The 27,824-nt window shown below is 41.9% G+C and overlaps 1 protein-coding gene across 1 annotated transcript in view; it reads left to right on the top strand.

Moving 5' to 3' along the window:
- The window catches only part of LOC137537977 (astacin-like metalloendopeptidase), a 103,511-nt gene that overhangs the window by 2,880 nt on the left and 72,807 nt on the right, over positions 1-27,824 (top strand). Inside the window, exons 3-5 of the mRNA XM_068259898.1 lie at positions 14,223-14,264; positions 17,553-17,690; positions 22,189-22,306. Coding sequence (XP_068115999.1) covers positions 14,223-14,264; positions 17,553-17,690; positions 22,189-22,306 — 298 coding nt within the window. The remainder of the gene's footprint in view (positions 1-14,222; positions 14,265-17,552; positions 17,691-22,188; positions 22,307-27,824) is intronic.

Here is a 27,824-nt window from a genome sequence, read left to right as displayed (position 1 = left end):
CACATTACAGAGTACATAGTCATGTCACTGACTGTCCTCAGAGGAACCTCACAATCTAATCCTACCATAGTCATAGTCTAATGTCCTACCATATTATTATTATGTATTTATATAGCACTGACATCTTTTGCAGCACATTACAGAGTACATAGTGATGTCACTGACTGTCCTCAGAGGAACTCACAATCTAATCCTACCATAGTCATAGTCTAATGTCCTACCATATTATTATTATGTATTTATATAGCACTGACATCTTTTGCAGCACATTACAGAGTACATAGTCATGTCACTGACTGTCCTCAGAGGAGCTCACAATCTAATCCCTGCCATAGTCATAGTCTAATGTCCTACCATATTATTATTATGTATTTATATAGCACTGACATCTTTTGCAGCACATTACAGAGTACATAGTCATGTCACTGACTGTCCTCAGAGGAGCTCACACTCTAATCCTACCATAGTCATAGTCTAATGTCCTACCATATTATTATTATGTATTTATATAGCACTGACATCGTCTGCAGCACATTAACGAGTACATAGTCATGTCACTGACTGCTCACTGGAGCTTACAATGTAATCCTACCATAGTCAAAGTGTAATGTCCTACCATATTATTATTATTATGTATTTATATGGCACTGACATCCTCTGCATCACATTACAGAGTACAGAGTCATGTCACTGACTGTCCTCAGAGGAGCTCACACTCTAATCCTACCATAGTCATAGTCTAATGTCCTGCCATATTATTATTATGTATTTATATAGCAATGACATTTCCTGCAGCACATTACAGAGTACATAGTCATGTCACTGACTGTCCTCAGAGGAGCTCACACTCTAATCCTACCATAGTCATAGTCTAAAGTCCTACCATATTATTATTATGTATTTATATAGCACTGACATCTTCTGCAGCACATTACAGAGTACATAGTCATGTCACTGACTGTCCTCAGAGGAGCTCACACTCTAATCCTACCATAGTCATAGTCTAATGTCCTATCATATTATTATTATGTATTTATATAGCACTGACATCTTCTGCAGCACATTACAGAGTACATAGTCATGTCACTGACTGTCCTCAGAGGAGCTCTCAATCTAATCCTACCATAGCCATAGTCTAATGTCCTCCCATATTATTATGTATTTATATAGCACTGACATCTTCTGCAGCACATTACAGAGTACATTACATAGTCATGTCACTGACTGTCCTCAGAGGAGCTCACAGTCTAATCCTACCATAGTCATAGTCTAATGTCCTACCATATTATTATTATGTATTTATATAGCACTGACATCTCCTGCAGCACATTACAGAGTACATAATCATGTCACTGACTGTCCTCAGAGGAGCTCACACACTAATTCCTACTATATTAATAGTCTAATGTCCTACCATATTATTAGTATGTATTTATATAGCAGTGATATCTTCTGCAGCACTTTACAGAGTACATAGTCATGTCACTGACTGTCCTCAGAGGAACTCACAATCTAATCCTACCATAGCCATAGTCTAATGTCCTGCCATATTATTATTATTATTATTATTATTATTATTATTATTATTATTATATATTTGTATAGCACTGACATCTTCTGCAGCACATTACAGAGTACATAGTCATGTCACTGACTGTCATCAGAGGAGCTCACAATCTAATCCTACCATAGTCAAAGTCTAATGTCCTACCATATTATTATTATGTATTTATATAGCACTGACATCTTCTGCAGCACATTACAGAGTACATAGTCATGTCACTGACTGCCCTCAGAGGAGCTCACACTCTAATCCTACCATAGTCATACCCTAATGTCCTACCATATTATTATTACGTATTTATATAGCAGTGATATCTTCTGCAGCACATTACAGAGTACATAGTCATGTCACAGACTGTCCTCAGAGGAGCTCACACTCTAATCCTACCATAGTCATAGTCTAATGTCCTACCATATTATTAACCGGTTCAGCACCGCAGTGCCGAAAATCTCATGCATCCGAGCAACGTTCACCTCCCATTCATTCGCCTATAACTTTATTGCTAGTTATCAGAATGAATTGATCTATATCTTGTTTTTTCCGCCACCAATTAGGCTTTCTTTGGTGGATACATTTTGCTAAGAGCCACTTTACTGTAAATGCATTTTAACAGGAAGAATAAGAAAAAAACTGAAAAAATTCATTATTTCTCAGTTTTTGGCCATTATAGTTTGAAATTAATATACGCTACCGTAATTAAAACGCATGTATTTTATTTGCCCATCTGTCCCGGTTATTACACCGTTAAACCGATGTCCCTATCACAATTTATGGTGCCGATATTTCATTTAGAAATAAAGGTGCATTTTTTCAATTTGCGTCCATCACTATTTATAAGCTTATAATTTTAAACAATATAATAACATATTCTCTTGACATGCATATTTAAACCGGCTTGACCGATTTGAACGAAACTTGGTATACAGATCCCTTACTACCTGGGATGATATGTTCTGGGGGTCTCGCGCCCCCTCCTGTACATGTGGGCGGAGCTATAAACAGCAAATCAGATTTCACCCATTCATGTCAATGGAAAAAATGTAAAAGGCTGCCATTCTCACAGTAATCAAGCCAGAGTCCCCACACTTGGCACAGTTGGTCACTTGCTGACCGAGGCTACAAATCCAGGAAAAGTGGGCAGAGCATAAAACAGCCAATCAAATTTCAGCCATTCATTTTACATGGGAAAATGTAAACTGCAGCCATTCTTAGACTGTTAATCACAGGGTTCTCAAACTTGCCACAGTTGATCACTGGGTGAATGCGATTAAGATTCAAGAAAGTGGGTGGAGCCTACAACAGCCAATCAAAATTCACCTATTGCGTTTAAAGGGGAATATTTAAACTACTGCCATTCTTACACTTTTAATGGCAGAGGCTTCAAACTTGCTACAGTCGGTCATTGGGCGACTGGGGTCCAAATTCACTGAAGGGGCGGGGCCACAAACAGCCAATCAGATTTCCTTGGTGGATAAACTGCTTCCATTCACACATTTTTGAAGCCAGGAACCTGAAAGCTCACAAACTTGGTCATTGAGTGACTGTGTGTCAAGGTTACAAAAAGTGGGCGGAGTCAAATATACATTTCCCTGGGAAAATATAAACTGCAGCCATTCTTACACCGTTAATGGCAGGGCTCTCAAACTTTGCACAGTTGGTCACTGGGTGAATGAGATTAAGATTTTGGAAGGTGGGTGGAGCCTACAACAGCAAATAAAAATTCACCTTTTGATTTTAAAAGGGAATATTTAAGCTGCTACCATTCTCTTATACTGTTAATAGCAGATGCCTCAAACCTGGTACAATTGGTCACTGGGTGACTGGGGTGCAAATTCAGAAATAGGGCGGAGCCTCAAACAGCCAGATTTGTTTATTTTTCAATGGGAATATACAAAGTATTGATACCAAGGACCCCAAAGCCGATAAACTTGATAACTGAGTGACTGTATGTCAAGGTTAGAAAAAGTGGACGGTGCCAACAACTACATTTTTAACATGGCAGGGTTCCCAAACTTGACACAATTGGCCACTGGGTGACTGGGATCAATATTCATAATCGTACGTGGAGCCTACAACAGCCAATCAACATGTACCTATTGATTTTCAAGGGGAATATTCACATTGCTACCATTCTTACACTGTTAATGGCAGAGGCCTCAAACCTGATACAGTCAGTCATTGGGTGACTGGGGTCCAAATTTACTAAAGGGGTCTAGCCACAAACAGCCAATCAGATTTGTTAGATTGATTTCAGCCATTCTGTTATTGGCAGTGTTCTCAAACTGGGTGGGTGACACAGTTGGTCACTGGATGACTAGGACTAATATTCAGGAAAGTGGGTGGAGCCTACAGTAGCCAATCAAAATTCACCTATTGATTTTCAAGGGGAATATTGAAACTGCAGTCATTCTTACACTGTTAATGGCAGAGGCCTCAAACCTGGTACAGTTGGTTGTTAAGTGTCTGGGGTTCAAATTCATTAAAGGGGTGGAGCCACAAACATCCAGATTTCTTTGCTGGATAAACTGCTTCCAGTCACACAATTTTAATGCCAGGAACCCAAAAGCTCACAAACTTGGTCATTGAGTAGTGACTGTGTGTCAAGGTTAAAAAAAGTGGATGGAGTTAAAAACAGATTTTTCCGGAATATTGTAAACTGCAGCCCTTCTTCACTGTTAATGGCAGGGTTTTCAAACTTTGCACAGCTGGTTACTGGGTGACTGGGATTAATATTCAGAAAAGTGTCTGGAGCTTAAAAATGCCAATCCAAAATTACATGTCGCTTTTCAAGGAGAATATTAAAATCGCTGCCATTCTTGCACTGTTAATGGCACAAGCCTCAAACCTGGTACAGTCGGTCATTGGGTCACTGGGGTTCAAATTCAGAAAAGGGGACAGAGCCACAAACAGCCTATCAGATTTGTTTAATTTCTATGGGAATATACAAATTATTGATGCCAAGGATCCCAAAGCTCACAAACTTGGTCATTGAGTGTTTGTGCGTTAGGGTTAGAAAGTGTGCGGAGCCAACACCAGCCAAATACATACCCGGGCAACGCCGGGCAATCAGCTAGTTATTATATATTTATATAGCACTGACATCTCCTGCAGCACATTACAGAGTACATAATCCTGTCACTGGCTGTCCTCAGAGGAGCTCACACTCTAATCCTACCATAGTCATAGTCTAATGTCCTACCATATTATTATTATGTATTTATATAGCACTGACATCTTCTGCAGCACATTACAGAGTACATAGTCATGCCACTGACTGTCCTCAGAGGAGCTCACAATCTAATCCTACCATAGTCATAGTCTAATGTCCTACCATATTATTATTATGTATTTATATAGCACTGACATCTTCTGCAGCACATTACAGAGTACATAGTCATGCCACTGACTGTCCTCAGAGGAGCTCACACTCTAATCCTACCATAGTCAAAGTGTAATGTCCTACCATATTATTATTATGTATTTATATAGCACTGACATCTTCTGCAGCACATTACAGAGTACATAGTCATGTCACTGACTGTCCTCAGAGGAACCTCACAATCTAATCCTACCATAGTCATAGTCTAATGTCCTACCATATTATTATTATGTATTTATATAGCACTGACATCTTCTGCAGCACTGTACAGAGTACATAGTCATGTGACTGACTGTCCTCAGAGGAGCTCACACTCTAATCCCATCATAGTCATAGTCTAATGTCGTACCATATTATTATTATGTATTTATATAGCACTGACATCTTCTGCAGCACATTACAGAGTACATAGTCATGTCACTGACTGTCCTCAGAGGAGCTCACACTCTAATCCTACCATAGTCATAGGCTAATGTCCTACCATATTATTATTATGTATTTATATAGCACTGACATCTTCTGCAGCACATTACAGAGTACATAGTCCTGTCACTGACTGTCCTCAGAGGAGCTCACAATCTAATCCTACCATAGTCATAGTCTAATGTCGTACCATATTATTATTATGTATTTATATAGCACTGACATCTTCTGCAGCACTTTACAGAGTACATAGTCATGTCACTGACTGTCCTCAGAGGAGCTCACAATCTAATCCTACCATAGTCATAGTCTAATGTCCTACCATATTATTACTATGTATTTATATAGCACTGACATCTTCTGCAGTACATTACAGAGTACAGAGTCATGTCACTGACTATCCTCAGAGGAGCTCACACTCTAATCCTACCATAGTCATAGTCTAATGTCGTACCATATTATTATTATGTATTTATATAGCACTGACATCTTCTGCAGCACATTACAGAGTACATAGCCATGTCACTGACTGTCCCCAGAGGATCTCACAATCTAATCCTGCCATAGTCATAGTCTAATGTCCTACCATATTATTATTATGTATTTATATATCACTGACATCTCCTGCAGCACATTACAGAGTACATAGTCATGTCACTGACTGTCCTCACAGGAGCTCACACTCTAATCCTACCATAGTCATAGTCTAATGTCCTACCATATTATTATTATGTATTTATATAGCAGTGACATCTTCTGCAGCACATTACAGAGTACATAGTCATGTCACTGACTGTCCTCAGAGGAGCTCACACTCTAATCCTACCATAGTCATAGTCTAATGTCCTATCATATTATTATTATGTATTTATATAGCACTGACATCTCCTGCAGCACATTACAGAGTACATAGTCATGTCACTGACTGTCCTCAGAGGAGCTCACACTCTAATCCTACCATAGTCATAGTCTAATGTCCTACCATATTATTATTATGTATTTATATAGCACTGACATCTTCTGCAGCACATTACAGAGTACATAGTCATGTCACTGACTGTCCTCAGAGGAGCTCACACTCTAATCCTACCATAGTCATAGTCTAATGTCCTACCATATTATTATTATGTATTTATATAGCACTGACATCTTCTGCAGCACATTACAGAGTACATAGTCATGCCACTGACTGTCCTCAGAAGAGCTCACACTCTAATCCTACCATAGTCATAGTCTAATGTCCTACCATATTATTATTATTATGTATTTATATAGCACTGACATCTCCTGCAGCACATTGCAGAGTACACAGTCATGTCACTGACTGTCCTCAGAGGAGCTTACACTCTAATCCTACCATAGTCATAGTCTAATGTCCTACCATATTATTATTATGTATTTATATAGCACTGACATCTTCTGCAGCACTTTACAGAGTACATAGTCATGTCACTGACTGTCCTCAGAGGAGCTCACACTCTAATCCTACCATAGTCATAGTGTAATGTCCTACCATATTATTATTATGTATTTATATAGCACTGACATCTTCTGCAGCACTTTACAGAGTACATAGTCATGTCACTGACTGTCCTCAGAGGAGCTCACACTCTAATCCTACCATAGTCATAGGCTAATGTCCTACCATATTATTATTATGTATTTATATAGCACTGACATCTTCTGCAGCACATTACAGAGTACATAGTCATGCCACTGACTGTCCTCAGAGGAGCTCACACTCTAATCCCACCATAGTCATAGGCTAATGTCCTATCATATTATTATTATGTATTTATATAGCACTGACATCTTCTGCAGCACATTACAGAGTACATAGTCATGTCACAGACTGTCCTCAGAGGAGCTCACACTCTAATCCTACCATAGTCATAGTGTAATGTCCTACCATATTATTATTATGTATTTATATAGCACTGACATCTTCTGCAGCACATTACAGAGTACATAGTCATGTCACTGACTGTCCTCAGAGGAGCTCACACTCTAATCCTACCATAGTCATAGTCTAATGCCCTACCATATTATTATTATTATGTATTTATATAGCACATGACATCTCCTGCAGCACATTACAGAGTACATAGTCATGTCACAGACTGTCCTCAGAGGAGCTCACAATCTAATCCTACCATAGTCATAGTCTAATGTCGTACCATATTATTATTATGTATTTATACATCACTGACATCTTCTGCAGCACATTACAGAGTACATAGTCATGTCACAGACTGTCCGCAGAGGAGCTCACAATCTAATCCTACCATAGTCATAGTCTAATGTCGTACCATATTATTATTATGTATTTATATATCACTGACATCTTCTGCAGCACTTTACAGAGTACATAGGCATGTCACTGACTGTCCTCAGAGGATCTCACAATCTAATCCTAGCATAGTCATAGTCTAATGTCCTACCATATTATTATTATGTATTTATATAGCACTGACATCTTCTGCAGCACATTACAGAGTACATAGTCATGTCACTGACTGCCCTCAGAGGAGCTCACACTCTAATCCTACCATGGTCATAGTCTAATGTCCTACCATATTATTATTATGTGTTTATATAGCACTGCCATCTTCTGCAGCACATTACAGAGTACATAGTCATGTCACTGACTGCCCTCAGAGGAGCTCACACTCTAATCCTACCATAGTCATACCCTAATGTCCTACCATATTATTAGTATGTATTTATATATCACTGACATCTTCTGCAGCACTTTACAGAGTACATAGTCATGTCACTGACTGTCCTCAGAGGAGCTCACAATCTAATCCTACCATAGTCATAGTCTAATGTCCTACCATATTATTATTATGTATTTATATAGCACTGACATCATCTGCAGCACATTACAGAGTACATAGTCATGTCACTGACTGTCCTCAGAGGAGCTCACAATCTAATCCTACCATAGTCCTAGTCTAATGTCGTACCATATTATTATTATGTATTTATATAGCACTGACATCTTCTGCAGCACTTTACAGAGTACATAGTCATGTCACTGACTGTCCTCAGAGGAGCTCACACTCTAATCCTACCATAGTCATAGGCTAATGTCCTATCATATATTATGTATTTATATAGCACTGACATCTTCTGCAGCACATTACAGAGTACATAGTCATGTCACAGACTGTCCTCAGAGGAGCTCACACTCTAATCCTACCATAGTCATAGTCTAATGTCCTACCATATTATTATTATTATGTATTTATATAGCACTGACATCATCTGCAGCACATTACAGAGTACATAGTCATGTCACTGACTGTCCTCAGAGGAGCTCACACTCTAATCCTACCATAGCCATAGTCTAATGTCCTACCATATTATTATTATGTATTTATATAGCACTGACATCTTCTGCAGCACTTTACAGAGTACATAGTCATGTCACTGACTGTCCTCAGAGGAGCTCACACTCTAATCCTACCATAGTCATAGGCTAATGTCCTACCATATTATTATTATGTATTTATATAGCACTGACATCTTCTGCAGCACATTACAGAGTACATAGTCATGCCACTGACTGTCCTCAGAGGAGCTCACACTCTAATCCCACCATAGTCATAGGCTAATGTCCTATCATATTATTATTATGTATTTATATAGCACTGACATCTTCTGCAGCACATTACAGAGTACATAGTCATGTCACAGACTGTCCTCAGAGGAGCTCACACTCTAATCCTACCATAGTCATAGTGTAATGTCCTACCATATTATTATTATGTATTTATATAGCACTGACATCTTCTGCAGCACATTACAGAGTACATAGTCATGTCACTGACTGTCCTCAGAGGAGCTCACACTCTAATCCTACCATAGTCATAGTCTAATGCCCTACCATATTATTATTATTATGTATTTATATAGCACATGACATCTCCTGCAGCACATTACAGAGTACATAGTCATGTCACAGACTGTCCTCAGAGGAGCTCACAATCTAATCCTACCATAGTCATAGTCTAATGTCGTACCATATTATTATTATGTATTTATACATCACTGACATCTTCTGCAGCACATTACAGAGTACATAGTCATGTCACAGACTGTCCGCAGAGGAGCTCACAATCTAATCCTACCATAGTCATAGTCTAATGTCGTACCATATTATTATTATGTATTTATATATCACTGACATCTTCTGCAGCACTTTACAGAGTACATAGGCATGTCACTGACTGTCCTCAGAGGATCTCACAATCTAATCCTAGCATAGTCATAGTCTAATGTCCTACCATATTATTATTATGTATTTATATAGCACTGACATCTTCTGCAGCACATTACAGAGTACATAGTCATGTCACTGACTGCCCTCAGAGGAGCTCACACTCTAATCCTACCATGGTCATAGTCTAATGTCCTACCATATTATTATTATGTGTTTATATAGCACTGCCATCTTCTGCAGCACATTACAGAGTACATAGTCATGTCACTGACTGCCCTCAGAGGAGCTCACACTCTAATCCTACCATAGTCATACCCTAATGTCCTACCATATTATTAGTATGTATTTATATATCACTGACATCTTCTGCAGCACTTTACAGAGTACATAGTCATGTCACTGACTGTCCTCAGAGGAGCTCACAATCTAATCCTACCATAGTCATAGTCTAATGTCCTACCATATTATTATTATGTATTTATATAGCACTGACATCATCTGCAGCACATTACAGAGTACATAGTCATGTCACTGACTGTCCTCAGAGGAGCTCACAATCTAATCCTACCATAGTCCTAGTCTAATGTCGTACCATATTATTATTATGTATTTATATAGCACTGACATCTTCTGCAGCACTTTACAGAGTACATAGTCATGTCACTGACTGTCCTCAGAGGAGCTCACACTCTAATCCTACCATAGTCATAGGCTAATGTCCTATCATATATTATGTATTTATATAGCACTGACATCTTCTGCAGCACATTACAGAGTACATAGTCATGTCACAGACTGTCCTCAGAGGAGCTCACACTCTAATCCTACCATAGTCATAGTCTAATGTCCTACCATATTATTATTATTATGTATTTATATAGCACTGACATCATCTGCAGCACATTACAGAGTACATAGTCATGTCACTGACTGTCCTCAGAGGAGCTCACACTCTAATCCTACCATAGCCATAGTCTAATGTCCTACCATATTATTATTATGTATTTATATAGCACTGACATCTTCTGCAGCACTTTACAGAGTACATAGTCATGTCACTGACTGTCCTCAGAGGAGCTCACACTCTAATCCTACCATAGTCATAGGCTAATGTCCTACCATATTATTATTATGTATTTATATAGCACTGACATCTTCTGCAGCACATTACAGAGTACATAGTCATGCCACTGACTGTCCTCAGAGGAGCTCACACTCTAATCCCACCATAGTCATAGGCTAATGTCCTATCATATTATTATTATGTATTTATATAGCACTGACATCTTCTGCAGCACATTACAGAGTACATAGTCATGTCACAGACTGTCCTCAGAGGAGCTCACACTCTAATCCTACCATAGTCATAGTGTAATGTCCTACCATATTATTATTATGTATTTATATAGCACTGACATCTTCTGCAGCACATTACAGAGTACATAGTCATGTCACTGACTGTCCTCAGAGGAGCTCACACTCTAATCCTACCATAGTCATAGTCTAATGCCCTACCATATTATTATTATTATGTATTTATATAGCACATGACATCTCCTGCAGCACATTACAGAGTACATAGTCATGTCACAGACTGTCCTCAGAGGAGCTCACAATCTAATCCTACCATAGTCATAGTCTAATGTCGTACCATATTATTATTATGTATTTATATATCACTGACATCTTCTGCAGCACATTACAGAGTACATAGTCATGTCACAGACTGTCCGCAGAGGAGCTCACAATCTAATCCTACCATAGTCATAGTCTAATGTCGTACCATATTATTATTATGTATTTATATATCACTGACATCTTCTGCAGCACTTTACAGAGTACATAGGCATGTCACTGACTGTCCTCAGAGGATCTCACAATCTAATCCTAGCATAGTCATAGTCTAATGTCCTACCATATTATTATTATGTATTTATATAGCACTGACATCTTCTGCAGCACATTACAGAGTACATAGTCATGTCACTGACTGCCCTCAGAGGAGCTCACACTCTAATCCTACCATGGTCATAGTCTAATGTCCTACCATATTATTATTATGTGTTTATATAGCACTGCCATCTTCTGCAGCACATTACAGAGTACATAGTCATGTCACTGACTGCCCTCAGAGGAGCTCACACTCTAATCCTACCATAGTCATACCCTAATGTCCTACCATATTATTAGTATGTATTTATATATCACTGACATCTTCTGCAGCACTTTACAGAGTACATAGTCATGTCACTGACTGTCCTCAGAGGAGCTCACAATCTAATCCTACCATAGTCATAGTCTAATGTCCTACCATATTATTATTATGTATTTATATAGCACTGACATCATCTGCAGCACATTACAGAGTACATAGTCATGTCACTGACTGTCCTCAGAGGAGCTCACAATCTAATCCTACCATAGTCCTAGTCTAATGTCGTACCATATTATTATTATGTATTTATATAGCACTGACATCTTCTGCAGCACTTTACAGAGTACATAGTCATGTCACTGACTGTCCTCAGAGGAGCTCACACTCTAATCCTACCATAGTCATAGGCTAATGTCCTATCATATATTATGTATTTATATAGCACTGACATCTTCTGCAGCACATTACAGAGTACATAGTCATGTCACAGACTGTCCTCAGAGGAGCTCACACTCTAATCCTACCATAGTCATAGTCTAATGTCCTACCATATTATTATTATTATGTATTTATATAGCACTGACATCATCTGCAGCACATTACAGAGTACATAGTCATGTCACTGACTGTCCTCAGAGGAGCTCACACTCTAATCCTACCATAGCCATAGTCTAATGTCCTACCATATTATTATTATGTATTTATATAGCACTGACATCTTCTGCAGCACATTACAGAGTACATAGTCATGTCGCTGACTGTCCTCAGAGGAGCTCACACTCTAATCCTACCATAGCCATAGTCTAATGTCCTACCATATTATTATTATGTATTTATATAGCACTGACATCTTCTGCAGCACATTACAGAGTACATAGTCATGTCGCTGACTGTCCTCAGAGGAGCTCACAATCTAATCCTACCATAGTCATAGTCTAATGTCCTACCATATTATTATTATGTATTTATATAGCACTGACATCTTCTGCAGCACATTACAGAGTGCATAGTCATGTCACTGACTGTCCTCAGAGGATCTCACACTCTAATCCTACCATAGTCATAGTCTAATGTCCTACCATATTATTATTATGTATTTATATAGCACTGACATCTTCTGCAGCACATTACAGAGTACATAGTCATGTCACTGACTGTCCTCAGAGGAGCTCACACTCTAATCCTACCATAGTCATAGTCTAATGTCCTACCATATTATTATTATGTATTTATATAGCACTGACATCTCCTGCAGCACTGTACAGAGTACATAGTCATGTCACTGACTGTCCTCAGAGGAGCTTACACTCTAATCCTACCATAGTCATAGCCTAATGTCCTACCATATTATTATTATTATGTATTTATATGGCACTGACATCTTCTGCAGCACATTACAGAGTACATAGTCATGTCACTGACTGTCCTCAGAGGAGCTCACACTCTAATCCTACCATAGTCATAGTCTAATGTCCTACCATATTATTATTATGTATTTATATAGCACTGACATCTCCTGCAGCACTGTACAGAGTACATAGTCATGTCACTGACTGTCCTCAGAGGAGCTTACACTCTAATCCTACCATAGTCATAGCCTAATGTCCTACCATATTATTATTATTATGTATTTATATGGCACTGACATCTTCTGCAGCACATTACAGAGTACATAGTCATGTCACTGACTGTCCTCAGAGGAGCTCACACTCTAATCCTACCATAGTCATAGTGTAATGTCCTACCATATTATTATTATGTATTTATATAGCACTGACATCTCCTGCAGCACATTACAGAGTACATAGTCATGTCACTGATTGTCCTCAGAGGAGCTCACACTCTAATCCTACCATAGTCATAGTGTAATGTCCTACCATATTATTATTATGTATTTATATAGCACTGACATCTTCTGCAGCACATTACAGAGCACATAGTCATGTCACTGACTGTCCTCAGAGGAGCTCACACTCTAATCCTACCATAGTCATAGTCTAATGTCCTGCCATATTATTATTATGTATTTATATAGCACTGACATCTTCTGCAGCACATTACAGAGCACATAGTCATGTCACTGACTGTCCTCAGAGGAGCTCACACTCTAATCCTACCATAGTCATAGTGTAATGTCCTACCATATTATTATTATGTATTTATATAGCACTGACATCTTCTGCAGCACATTACAGAGCACATAGTCATGTCACTGACTGTCCTCAGAGGAGCTCACACTCTAATCCTACCATAGTCATAGTGTAATGTCCTACCATATTATTATTATGTATTTATATAGCACTGACATCTTCTGCAGCACATTACAGAGTACATAGTCATGTCACTGACTGTCATGTCACTGACACATATAATGGTGTGGAGGGCGGATTAATATATTATCTGCTGATGCTGCTAGTAAGTCAGAGGCAGAGTATTTCCTGTACATTTACATTTAATTGTCTTCCTGTTACAGAAAACACGGATTTATTCGACCCAATTATTGAGGCAAATAAAGGTAAGGAGAAATTGTCACTAATTTGTCCTCATAGATTAAAATTGTCTTTGTGTTGAAAAGCTGAGTTTTCTGGCCAGCGCATTGTGTGGCAGAGCACAGAGACCGCAGTGTCACTGGTTACCGAGACATCTGTTGATTTTGCGGCCGATCGACCATCTGAATTGATTATTATTATCAACTGGGATGAAAAGCATTGCCGCAACAAGCATGTCAGATGGACAATGTATGTGGTGCGAAATCTCGGGCTGATGTGGTCGATCGGATGTGCAGCGGTAACGGCGTATAATATTGTGACTATCGACGATTGCGACGGAATACTCCCTCCAGCTGTAACCCCAAATTTTAAATGTCCTGTGTTAGTGCATGTAAATACTTAAAGGGGCACTATGGCGAAAAATTGTAAAATGTAAAATATGTGCAAACATAGACAAATAAGAAGTACGTTTTCTCCAGAGTAACATGAGCCATACATTACTTTTCTCCTATGTTGCTGTCACTTACAGTAGGTAGTAGAAATCTGACAGAAGTGACAGGTTTTGGACTAGTCCATCTCTTCATAGGGGATTCTCAGCATGGCTTTTACTCTTTATCAAGATATTCCCTAAAAAGGATTTAAACAATGATGCTGGCCAGCTTCCCAGCTCCCTACACAGTTTGTTGGCAGTTGGACAGAGCAACTGCCATTCACTAAGTGGCTGCTTTTGAAAATAAATAAATCCCTGAGAGTCCCCTATGAAGAGATGGACTAGTCCAAGACCTGTCACTTCTGTCAAATTTCTACTACCTACTGTAAGTGACAGCAACACAGGAGAAAAGTCATTTATGGCTCATTTTACTCTGGAAGAAACGTACTTCTTATTTGTATATGTTAGGAAATATTTGAAATTTTAAAATTTTTCGCCATAGTGCGCTTTTAACCTATAAGCTTCCCCCGAGTGCTGGCTGAGTCTCCGCCCTTCACACGTGCCCCACTTGTAATATTTTGGTAGTCACCTGATATTCGGTAGTACCGCACAGACATTGAGGGGCAGCAGTCATGCCTGTGCACCTGGGCGGAGACAGTGGCAGGGAGGGGCGAGGAGGCGGAGTCATGAGGCTGATTTCCGAAAGATTTGATGCTGAAATTGATCTGGAATCGGCCTGTGGGTTACAGATCTCTCTGCGATCAGATTTGATGAAAGAGAGATCTGCCTTTAGGTCGATTCTGCCCATACATCTCAAGATGTGATGATATCTTTACAATCAGCATAGACTGTACAATATATGATCCCCCTCAGCATGTGATGTAACTAATACACAGAGGGGGAAGAGGTGCCCAAAAGTGGATAAAACGAGGCTAAAAGCAAATACAATATTTCACCTAGTTTGATCCACTTTTCCCAGTGGCGTAGCTAAGGCGCTGTGGGCCCCGGTGCAAGTTTTACAATGGGGCCCCCCAAGCACTCTATACATAACAATTGATACAGCGCACCAAAACCTGCTAATGGCAACTACAGTGTCAGAGATGCAACAAGGGGATGGGGAACAGTTTGTTAATGATTACCACTATTCAATGTATCTATAGAAGTGGTTATTATGAGCACAGAACCAAGAGAAAGCTAATACTGCAGTGGAGGGAGGGCCCCTCTGGCCCAAGGGCCCCGATGCAGTCACAACCTCTGCACTCCCTATTGCTACGCCCCTGACTTTTTCCCCATTCTGCCTTCCTGCATCTGCTGGGAGGGGCATTGGTCCCCAGCCTCACATGCTGTATACAGGGCTGGTTCTAGACTGTTTACTGTCTGAGGCAAACTTGTCAGGATGCCCCCCCCCCCCTTGCTCTCAGTATAGGTAGCCTGGTGGGGGTAGAAGCCAGTAAGGGGGGCAGCAGGCACAGCGGTGGGGAGGGGAAGTTCGACCCCCTTCCTACCGCTGTGTCCGCTGCTCCCCCATCCTGGCTGCTACCCCCTCCAGCTCGGCAGCCCCCCCCACCCGTGGCCAGGCGGGCGCTCACACCACTTCCGCCGCCTGAGGAACCTGCCTCACCCCGCCTCATGGGCGGCCTGGGGCTGGGTATATAGTTGTTAAGTAATTCGCGTTTTCTGCCTCACTGGCACAAAAAGATGGACCGTTAGTGGATCATAACAGAACAGAGCATTGAAGGTGGACAACTGATGCATTTAAAGATAATCTGTAACCAAGAATTGAACTTCATCCCAATCAGTAGCTGATGCCCCCTTTCCCATGAGAAGTCTATTCCTTTTCACAAACGGATCATCAGGGGGCGCTGTATGGCTGATATTGTGGTAAAACCCCCGCCCACAGTGTGATGTCATGATCCTGACAGTTTGTTGCCTGTGAGCCTCAGTGCATTATGGGAAATAATTGGTGATTTCCAACTGCTAAACAGCCAGTATCTCCCTCTGTGCATATGTATATCCATAAAAAACACACCCTTTTAGTCTATCCCATTGTTTGGGGGGAGGGGTTATAGATAATGGCAGTTGATGCTGTCTGTTATCTCTCATTTCTGCCAGTAGTAAAGATGAGGACCTGCAGGCTGATTGTGGATCAAACAAATTACATGGCGAATATCAATCATTTCTTGATCTTGCATCTCTTTTTTAATGTCTCACTTTGCAATGTATCAATTTTTCCCCCCTTTTCGCAACAGTTCTTTTTTAAGCGCTGATTTGTTCCACGGATCAGTTTTCCATGTGTGCCAGTGTAGCCGGGACTTTCTTCTTCCTCTATAGCCGGTTATTTGTATCATTGGTTTCTGTTCTACTTCTGCTTCTTCCACACTGAAGAACTGACCAGCTTTAATCTTTCTGATTTAAAGTGAACCAGAGAGGAAGCACCCTCATGTATTTTACCATATATATTAGTGGGAACATTAGAGAACACCTACCCTGCTCTCTGTTTCATCCTTCACTGCTCAGCCTGCTTGTTAGCAGCCCTGATAAACTCCCTGACTGAGCATTCAGTCTGGCTTTGCTCAGGAATCATTATAGCTGAGTCTGTGTTCTCTGAGGTCTTTTCAAGCCCAAGCCTGCCCCCTTGTGGCTCTGTTACAATGACTCAGCTATAATGATTCCTGAGCAAATTCAGACTGAATGCTCAGTTGGGGATTTTATCAGGGTTGATAACAAGCAGGCTGAGCAGTGAATAATGAAACAGAGAGCAGGGTAGGTGTTTTCTCTAATGTTCCCACTGATATATCTGGTAAAAACATGAGGGTGCTTCATCTCTGGTTCACTTTAATATATTCCGTATTTCACTATTTCTCTATTTCTGCTCTTCCCCCAGAATCTGGTAATCTGCTCATATATGGAGATGTAGCGGTCCCCAGGAAGCGCAGTGCGCAAGTGCAGTGCAGTGATTGCAGGTGGCCGAAATCCAGGACTGGCATCGTCTATATACCTTACAAGATTTCCGGCAGTTTTAGTGAGTATTGCCCATCCCGGATAATCTTCCACACTCACAATTCCTTCACGGTAACGACATTAGGTTTAGGTGCAATATTTCTTGATGTAGCAGTGATATTAATGTATTCTGCAGAAAGTCTTCTCAAAGGGAATTGGTGGAGAAACGTGATCAATCTGATCTAAGTCAGGTGATCATGTCTGTACTCCTGCTTCCTGGGGAGGGTAACATGTGATCACAGGAAAATCCACCGAACATTAAAGTAAAGACTATTATTATTATTGTTCATTTATATAGCGGCAGCATCTTCCGTGGCGCTGTACAATAGCATACAGGGTATAACAATACAACAGCTGATACAAAACAAGAGGGTATAACTGCTAATGCAGTCAACAAATTAACTACATATTATACAAGGGGTGGGAGGTATGTACACCCATTATACAGCATTGTCAAGACAAGACAAATAACATTTATATCGCGCTTTTCTCCTGGCGGACTCAAAGCGCCAGAGCTGCAGCCACTAGGGGGAGCTCTATAGACAGTAGCAGTGTTAGGCCAGAGCTGCAGCCACTAGGGGGAGCTCTATAGACAGTAGCAGTGTAAGCCAGAGCTGCAGCCACTAGGGGGAGCTCTATAGGCAGTAGCAGTGTTAGGCCAGAGCTGCAGCCACTAGGGGGAGCTCTATAGGCAGTAGCAGTGTTAGGCCAGAGCTGCAGCCACTAGGACGCGCTCTATAGGCAGTAGCAGTGTTAGGGAGACTTGCCTAAGGTCTCCTACTGAATAGGTGCTGGCTTACTGAACAGGCAGAGCCTAGATTGGAACCCAGATCTCCCGCGTCAGAGGCAGAGCCCTTAACCATTACTCCATCCAGGGGAAGAGAGCCCTAGCCAAAAGCCCTTCCAGTCTAGACATATAAGGTATAGGACAGTAGGTAAGGGGAAGCTGTGTGTGGAGTGGTAGAAATGGTGGTTAGTGGGCGGGGTCCTAGGTAGGAGAGTATGCTTGCCTGAAGAGGTGAGTTTTTTAGACTGCACCTAAAAATAGTAAGTGTGGGTAAATGATGGATGTGTTGAGGGAAAGTGTTCCAGAGAAGGGGAGATAATTGAGAGAAGTCTTGTAAGCGGGAGTGGGAAGAGGAGATCAGGGAAGAAGACAGAAGACTATTCTATTCATGATGGTTTTTCATTTACAGGTACCGGTAGTCCCCGGTGAACGAATGAGATAGGGACTGTAGGTTCATTTTTAACCTGAATCCATTCTTAAAGGGGTACTTAAGAGTACAAAAAAAGCCAGTTTTACTGACCTGTGGCTTTTTCAGGCCCTCTGCAGTCGCCCTGTGCCTGCGCTGGTACTCTACGATCCTTCTGTCCTCCTCCATGGCTCAGTTTCAGTTTTGGCGACTGAGCCTGTCGCCGGCCACTGTGCCTGTGCAGCCCTGGGCGCACGAGTCCTTGTGTACTTTCCCAGCATCGGGAGCGTCCTGCGCAAGCGCAGTTCAAGAAAATATCTACTGCAAAAATATTTGTGCCTCCTTCTGTCCCCCGTTGTGCCTCCTCCCTTTGTGCCTCTTTCTGTCCCCCTTTGTGCCTCCTTCGGTCCCCCTTTGCGCTTCCTTCTGTCCCCCTTTGTGCCTCCTTCTGTTCCCTTTTGTGCCTCCTTCTGTTGCCCTTTGTGCCTCCTCCCCTTTGTGCCTCTTTCTTTCCCCTTTGTGTCTCCTCCCCTTTGTGCCTCTTTCTGTCCCCCTTTGTGCCTCCTTCTGTCCCCCTTTGTGCCTCCTCCCCTTTGTGCCTCCTTCTGTTCCCCTTGGTGCCTCCTCCCCTTTGTGCCTCCTTCTGTTCCCCTTGGTGCCTCCTCCCCTTTGTGCCTCCTTCTGTTCCCCCTTGGTGCCTCCTTCTGTTCCCCTTTGTGCCTCCTCCCCTTTGTGCCTCCTTCTGTTCCCCTTTGTGCCTTCTCCCCTTTGTGTCTCCTCCCCTTTGTGTCTCCTGCCCTTTGTGCCTCTTTCTGTCCCCCTTTGTGCCTCCTTCTGTCCCCCTTTGTGCCTCCTCCTCTTTGTGCCTCCTTCTGTTCCCCTTTGTGCCTCCTCCCCTTTGTGCCTCCTTCTGTCCCCCTTTGTGCCTCCTTCTGTCCCCCTTTGTGCCTCCTCCCCTTTGTGCCTCCTTCTGTTCCCCTTGGTGCCTCCTCCCCTTTGTGCCTCCTTCTGTCCCCCTTTGTGCCTCCTTCTGTCCCCCTTTGTGCCTCCTTCTGTCCCCCTTGGTGCCTCCTCCCCTTTGTGCCTCCTTCTGTTCCCCTTTGTGCCTCATTCTGTCCCCCTTTGTGCCTCCTTCTGTCCCCCTTTGTGCCTCCTTCTGTCCCCCTTTGTGCCTCCTTCTGTCCCCCTTGGTGCCTCCTCCCCTTTGTGCCTCCTTCTGTCCCCCTTGGTGCCTCCTCCCCTTTGTGCCTCCTTCTGTGCCAATCTTTTGATGGCTATTCCATTAATTTGAAACGTTTAAGAGATATGACCGATGTATCTTCACAGCAATTACATTCATTTTCCCTAAACTATGAAAAAAAAAAATATTGAAAAATCTAAAAAAATAAAAAAAAATCAATGCATAGATAATATCCACCTATCACAGAAACGTTTTTGGAAAAAAAATTATCCGAATTTTCCACCACGGTCGATAAGAAATATAAAAAAATGGAAATTCAATCAAATTTTTCAAACATCAACAAAAAATGTACATTTTTCCTATACAATCGATATTTTTTTAAATGGGAAAATCTAATGTTTTGGCTTAATGGTGTGTGGCCACCTTTAGCAAAATCGTTGCTCATTCGCTGTGAGATATTTTTTCTCACTCATCCCCAGAGGTCAGATCAGCTGAACGCCATTCCATCCGTTTTTCTCAAGGAGAATTGGTGTAGAATAAATGAAAAAAGAAAAACAGAATGAAACGTGTTCAGTGACAGATTACTGGATAGTATGGTTACAGGATTTTTTTTTAAATCAAGACTTCTGTAACTAAATATGCTTTGGGCTGTAGGAGTTTACAGCAGGCTTATGGTGCCCATATATGATACAATTTTTCATCCAATCTTACCATTTCTATGTAATATGAGGGAACTGCCTAAATTATCCTTTCAGTATATTCACTTAATTTACCCTTAGGCTGCTTACACACCAAGACGTTACAGGCGCACGTTAGTGCACCTGTAACGCTCCCCCAACGCACAGCAATGTAACACAAGTGGGCTGTTCACACAGCCCACGTTGCGTTACATGTAACGCTGCACGTTCTCCAGAAAGTGCAGCATGCTACGGCGTTAGAGCGGCTATAGCCGCGTTAGACTGTTTGCACATGCTCAGTGGGGGGTGAGAGGAGGCGGGGAGATGCTGCTACAGTAGCCGCGCACATGGCTAGTTAATATTCACTGCACTGGCGGCCGCTGATTGGCCGGCGGGACCACGTGATGCGGAGTGTCTCGCTCCGCATCACGTTGTCCCGCCGGCCAATCAGCGCCACTCTGGGAGACTTTATACGGATAGAGCCGCCTAACGCGGCTCACTCTACCGTCCTCTCCCGCACCACCATGCGTTGCATTAGGTGCACGTTATGTGACCTTAACGTAGCACCTAACGCAACGTCTTGGTGTGCAAGTAGCCTGAAGGTAGCCATACACTGGTCGATTTGCCATCAGATCGACCAACAGATAGATCCCTCTCTGATCGAATCTGATCAGAGAGGGATCATATGGCTGCCTTTACTGCAAACAGATTGTGAATTGATTTCAGCCTGAAACCGTTCACAATCTGTGAAGCTGCCACCATACCCCCCCCCCCCCTCATGCATTACCTGATCCGGCAGGCGCGAGACCCCCGGTCTCTGCTGTCTTCTTCTCCGCTGGGCTCTGGGTTCCGGCTGGCTTCACTTCTTTCTGTCCAGGGAAGTTTAAACAGTAGACGGCGCCCTACTGTTTAAACTTCCTGCCGGGACAGGAAGTTCAGTGAAGCTGCAGCCCTGGAGCCCGGAGCGGAGAAGAAGACGGTGGAGACCGGGGGAGTTGTGCCGGCCGGAGCAGGTAATATATTGCCGCTGTATTGTGTCGGTCTTCGGGCATTCGAACGCCGATTTCGACGCCCTCCCGACCTGCCGGCGATCAAGCAAAATATTCCGCACGGACGGATCGTTGAGAATCGACGGGAACGATTGATTTTGGACAGAAATCGATTGTTCTGTCAGCGTGATCACAGTGATCGAATCTGCTGTATATCGGTGGGAAAATCGTTATGTGTATGGGCCCCCTTTATACTACATAGGAATGGTAAGATTGGATGAAAAAAATTGTACCATGTATGGGCACCATTAGAGTTCTGACTGGGAGGGGCGGGGCGGGGACAAGGCTGTCAGGAAGGACTGCAGCCTGTAGCCCTGGAAGTCTGACCTCGAGGAAACAGCTCTGCTGAGAATTAGGGAAAAACAATACTACCCATGGTGTAGTGTTAATTGGAACTTTCCTATAACTCTGTTTGGTCCAGGTTTGGAACATGCTGCTATCATGAAGACGGCTATGGAGGAATTTGCCACCATGACTTGTGTACAGTTCATACCACAAACAACAGAGACAAACTGTGTCAGCATTCAGCCACTCACAGGGTAAGCCCAACCTTTCCACAACTAACTTATCAAATACAATCTAATATAATACACGGGAATAATGCTGCTGGTATTGTCAATGGTGAGAGAGATTTTCCAACAAGCCAGGCATGTAGGGGGCTAACAGAACCCTGCTGTCCAAATGATTGAAACAGTGGTAAATAGTGGATATGTCATCAACCAGCTACAGGTGAAGTCCACACTTGCCATGTAAACATATTGGGCCTGATTCACTAACCGGTGCTAACCTAGTTAGCTTGCCTAAAGGCTTTGGGCGTGCTAACCAGGGTAATAAGTAATTAGCACGCATCAAGCTGAATCAGATCGCACGCAAAGTACCGCGCTCAAAACTTGCACGCACAAAGGCCGTTGCGCGCAAAACGTTGCATCGGGGTGTGACAAAAACGGTGCATCCGATGCGCCTGTAACGGCGCATTAGGTGCGCCCTAAACGTCGCACCCATGCACCATTTTTGGTGCACCCAATGCGCCATTATAGGCGCATTGGGTGCGCCGTTTTCATCGCACCCCGATGTGAGGTTTTGCGCACACTGCCCTTTGCGCGCGGTACTTTGCGTGCGAGCGCTAAGGATTTTTAGCTGTGATAAGGTGCTTTTCACAAGCGTGCTAACAGTTAGCACCGCTTTGTGAATCAAGCCCATTGTGTAGGGATGATCGGAATTGCCAAATTCTGAATCTAAGGAAATTCCAAAATTTTGCAGGAAATTCCAAATGAATTCAGAATTTTGCAAATTCAAAGTTTACATCGCAAAATCACCAAATTTTAATTTATTGCTCACAAACCATAACATGCGCTTAAACAATTCAGCCCATGGGCCATTTTATCCTTACTGCTAAGAACCCTTTTCCCCTGTCAGTGCTCCGCCCATTCCTTTGGCCATAACTTTATCACTGCTTCTCACACCTGAATGATCTATATATCTTGTTCTTCTCGCCACAAATTGTGGGCAATACTTGTTTTCAGTAATTATTTATTTTATGAGCATTGTAAAGGGAAAACAAGAAAAAAAAATTATCGGATTTATTTTATTATTTTTTTTTATGAAAAATGTATTGAGCCTGTCAATTTTTTTTGCCACATGGTGATGGAAAAACTATCATGGAAGTATTTTTTTTTTTTTTTTACAGTTTTATTTTTTTTTTCTTACTTTCGTTATTATGAATGAACATGGCTTGTGAACGGAGTCATGTCCATTCATTACAGGCACTTTGATTGGCTCGGGGAAAACTTGCTCCCTTTTAACAATCCAGGAACAAGCGGCGTGAGCGTTCGCTGGTGTGTAACACTGGACACGAATATGCGACCATTTAGAGTTTAAAAGGTTCTATCTGGACAATTATAGTCATCCAAACAGAATGAAGTGGGTTAAATAGTATGTACCTAATAAGTTACAAATTTGCTTAGAATTTCCAGATTTTCCCATAGAAATTTTACTTTTTTGCAAAGAATCTTCTCAGTCATTTTCCTTAAAGAGGCTCCGTAACAAAAATTGCATCCTGTTTTTTATCATCCTACAAGTTCAAAAAGCTATTCTAATGTGTTCTGGCTTACTGCAGCACGTTCTACTATCACCATCTCTGTAATAAATCAACTTATCTCTCTCTTGTCAGACTTGTCAGCCTGTGTCTGGAAGGCTGCCAAGTTCTTCAGTGTTGTGGTTCTGCTATGAACTCCCCCTTCCAGGCCCCTGTATGCACACTGCCTGTGTGTTATTTAGGATTAGAGCAGCTTCTCTCTTCTCTCTTATCTTTTACAAGCTGGATAAATCGTCCTCTGAGCTGGCTGGGCTTTCACATACTGAGGAATTACAAACAAGGGCAAAGCTGTTTGCAGAAAGAAAAGAGCAGCCTGAAACTTCAGTGCATGAGAGATGCAGGGGGAAAGAAACACACAAATGATCTCTTGAGATTCAAAAGGAATGCTGTATACAGCCTGCTTGTGTATGGATGTATTTTCTATGTGTGGACATACTGTACATCAACCTACTTCCTGTTTTGGTGGCCATTTTGTTTGTTTATAAACAAACTTTTAAAAACTGTTTTTAACCACTTTTAATGCGGCGAGGAGCGGCGAAATTGTGTCAGAGGGTAATAGGAGATGTCCCCTAACGCACTGGTATGTTTACTTTTGTGCGATTTTAACAATACAGATTCTCTTTAAAGGACAGGTCCGGGATTAAAAAAACAAAACACCTACTTACATGGGGCTTCCTCCAGCCCCTGGCAGCCGATCTGTCCCTCGTCGCAGCTCTGCTCCCAGTCAGTGGCCGGGGTCCCCTCCGTTGCAGATGCCGACCACGCCAGGTTGGCATCTTCTGCGCCTGCGTGAGAACATGGCCGTGCCGCTCACTGTCGCTCTCCCATGGCCACGAGCATTCTCTGCAGGCACAGGACTTCTGCTCCTGTGCAGGACGCTCCAGGCCACATAAGCGCGATCGCAAAATCTGTGTGCTCATCCCTCGCATCTTGGCTGAAGCAGAGAAAGCGAGATGGATAAAGTGATTGATTGATTGTGTGTGTGTATGTTCCAGATTTCTCTCATCTGCACTAAAAATCCACTCAGGAAGGTCTCGTTCACACTAGAGGCTTTGTGGATTTTTTAAGCGCAGGTGATTTGTACAAATCGCCCTAAAAGCACTTACACAATGCTTTCCAATGAGATAGTTCTCATTGGGGCGTTCCATTTGCTTGTCGCTAACAAAAGCGCTGCATGTACCATTTTCAGGGCGATTTGCCCTGAATAGAAGGTATAAGGAAATCGCAAAGTGCTTGAAAAAGCGCTCTGTATAGAGATTTCCCCAGCGCTTTAATAAATAAATACATTGCATTTATTCATTCCCAGGGGCAAAGTAGTCACTTCCTGACCGACGTCAGGAAGTGATTTAAATAATTTCTCTGCTAGAGCGCTTACAAAAGCACTTATAACACGCAGAGCAGAGCGATTTGATGAAAAAAAAATAAATCGCTCAGCGCGGGCAAGAGCACCAGGGGAACGCCATGTGAGCGAGGCTGATCTTTGTGTCCTCCTTGAGACAGATGCTGAGATGAGAAATCCACACCGAGACTTGCTGTTCTCTCCGAGAGATGGGATCAGGTGGGAAATAAACAGCTGATCAGTTTAGCGTGGAATCAGATTCTGGGAGAGCACACAGGCTATGAGTTAGGTTGACAAAGGCATTTTAAATTTGGGCTGGTAAAACCTGTTGTTATTGCAATTCTTTTGCTTGGGACAAGTATTAGGCTTGTACTGTATAAAGAGGATTTTTCAAATTTAAGTAATTCATTCAGTGGCATTGTGGGAAGCCATCTATAGAAGTCCAAAGACCCTTTCAGAAAAAAACAAAAAGATACAGAACCCTCAGGTGCCCCACATAGTGTAGTGATTAATTACACAAATTAAGGTAATGGGTGTCAAGGAGCAACCACAGTATAAAGGCCGGTGAGGAGAGCCTGTCCTTACTCAGCTCTTTAACTATTTAAGCCTTTCGGACGTAACTATCCGCTACGGCCAAAAGGCTGCTGCCATGCTGTTGCGCGCTCCCGCAGCCGATCCTGCATGCCCCCCGTTAGCTCGGAGATCAATGAATGAGAACACAGTTCCCATTCACTGATCTAAGTCCCCGTTAGAAAGACCGACAGCTTCTATGAGAAGTCACAAGCTTTCTAAAGAAAGAAAAAGTTTCACATCATCCGTTCACTTCCTGTAAGCATGATCGCTCGCTTACAGGAAGGGGAACAAAAATGACTGAGGCCATCTTGTGGCCAAATAGTAAAACTACATCTACATTCATTTTTTTAAATACTTACAAAAAAATGTTTTACAAAAAAAACAAAACATAAATAGTTACCTAAGGGTCTGAACTTTTTTTTTTTTTTTATGTAAATCTTTTTATTAGCATTTTAAACATGACTAACAAGTCTCTTAACATCTTGAAGAGAATAGGTGAACAGTTGTTTGCTCTAGAAGAGCCATCTTGGGTTAGTACAGGGTATTGTCATACAACCATCAAAGGTACATTTGTAATCTCACTAAGCATGGGTTATAATGAAAGCGTTCAACTTGCATAATACATGAACATGAACATGAACTAGGTTAGTTATATAAGTAAGGTGTTAGGAAAGTAACAACACAGTGTAGTGTATCGATGAGAGCCTCGTTGTTGTAGGGTCTGATCTGTAGAGGCCTCAGTCTTCAATCAACCTGACTGGGGCATACAGTTTATGGTAAAGAAAGTCCGTCGGCCGGAACTTAAGGGGGAGAGGGACTGGAGGGGATTAGCTAGGGGTTTCTGGCTTATATGGTGGGTGAAGGACTTTTCCTTTATTAGGTTATTAGTGATTATTCAATGGGAGTTGGTGATTAGAGTTACTGTAGGAAGGTCATCCAGTCAAAGGACCATTTGCTTCTCCATATGCTGCTATGGTTCTGTCTTAGCCTAAGCGAGTATTCCATTTTGAGGTTTTGGTCTACGAGGTTTAGTAGTTGTGTTATGGTAGGGATATTAGCTTGTTTCCAGCTGCTTAGTATTAAGTGTCTCGCTGCGCATATGATGTGGGTAACGACCAGATGTAGTTCAGGTGGAAATTGGTCTAGGCTGATCAAGAATAGAGCTAATTGGGGCGTCATGCGGGTTGTCATGCCGGTTATGGCTGAGAGTAGGTATGCTATTTGATTCCAGAAGGGAGTCAATTTTGGACAGAACCATAGTATGTGTGAGGTAGAGCCCAATTGGCTGCAGTTTCTCCAGCAATCCGGGGAGTGTTTAATTGACATTTTGGAAAGTGAGCAGGGAGATAGATACCATTTATAGATAATTTTCCTGGCTGTTTCCGCGTGGGATAGGCATTTGGAGTGTCTCTTGATTAGTGTTAGTGATGTAAAGATTTCTTTAATTGGGAGGGGTATCCCAAGGTCCTGTTCCCATGTTTTTAAGTGTTTGAGTAATGGAGAGGGTTTATCTGCAGTAAGTAATTTGTACCAGAAGGAAATGCCACCTCTCCTGTATTTGTCTGTGTATAGAAAATTCCAAATATCTGTGTGGAGTATAATTTTTTGGGGTTTATGTATGGAAAGAAAATTTGCGATCCGTATGTATGTGAACATTTCTGAGATTGGAAGTTTGTATTTCCATTTCAGATACGAGAAAGGCAATATTTTGGACTCATGGATGTCTTCAATGTGAAGAATTCCGGCTGCTACCCATTTAGTTAATTTTAAATCTGGTATTGCTGCTTGAAGGGCTTGAATAGGGGTATTGATGAATTTACCTTGGGGTAGGTGAGAGGTATTATTTCTCACATAATTCCAAGCTGAAAGTGTGGGTTCTATTAAAGGGTGGGATGTGGGTTTGACTGGGAGGTTGCCCCAAGGGAGAAGGATCGAGTTCAGTAATTGAGTCTTACTGTACTGTGATTCTTGATTGACCCAGTACTTTTCTAGAGCATTAGGGGACCAAAATTGGGACATATCTAATATGGACGCATAGTAGTAAAGTTGG

This window comes from Hyperolius riggenbachi, chromosome 11, assembly GCF_040937935.1.
Source record: "Hyperolius riggenbachi isolate aHypRig1 chromosome 11, aHypRig1.pri, whole genome shotgun sequence".
Lineage (NCBI taxonomy): Eukaryota > Metazoa > Chordata > Amphibia > Anura > Hyperoliidae > Hyperolius > Hyperolius riggenbachi.
Note: the sequence above shows the minus strand (reverse complement) of the source record. Positions and strands in the feature narration are given on the sequence as shown.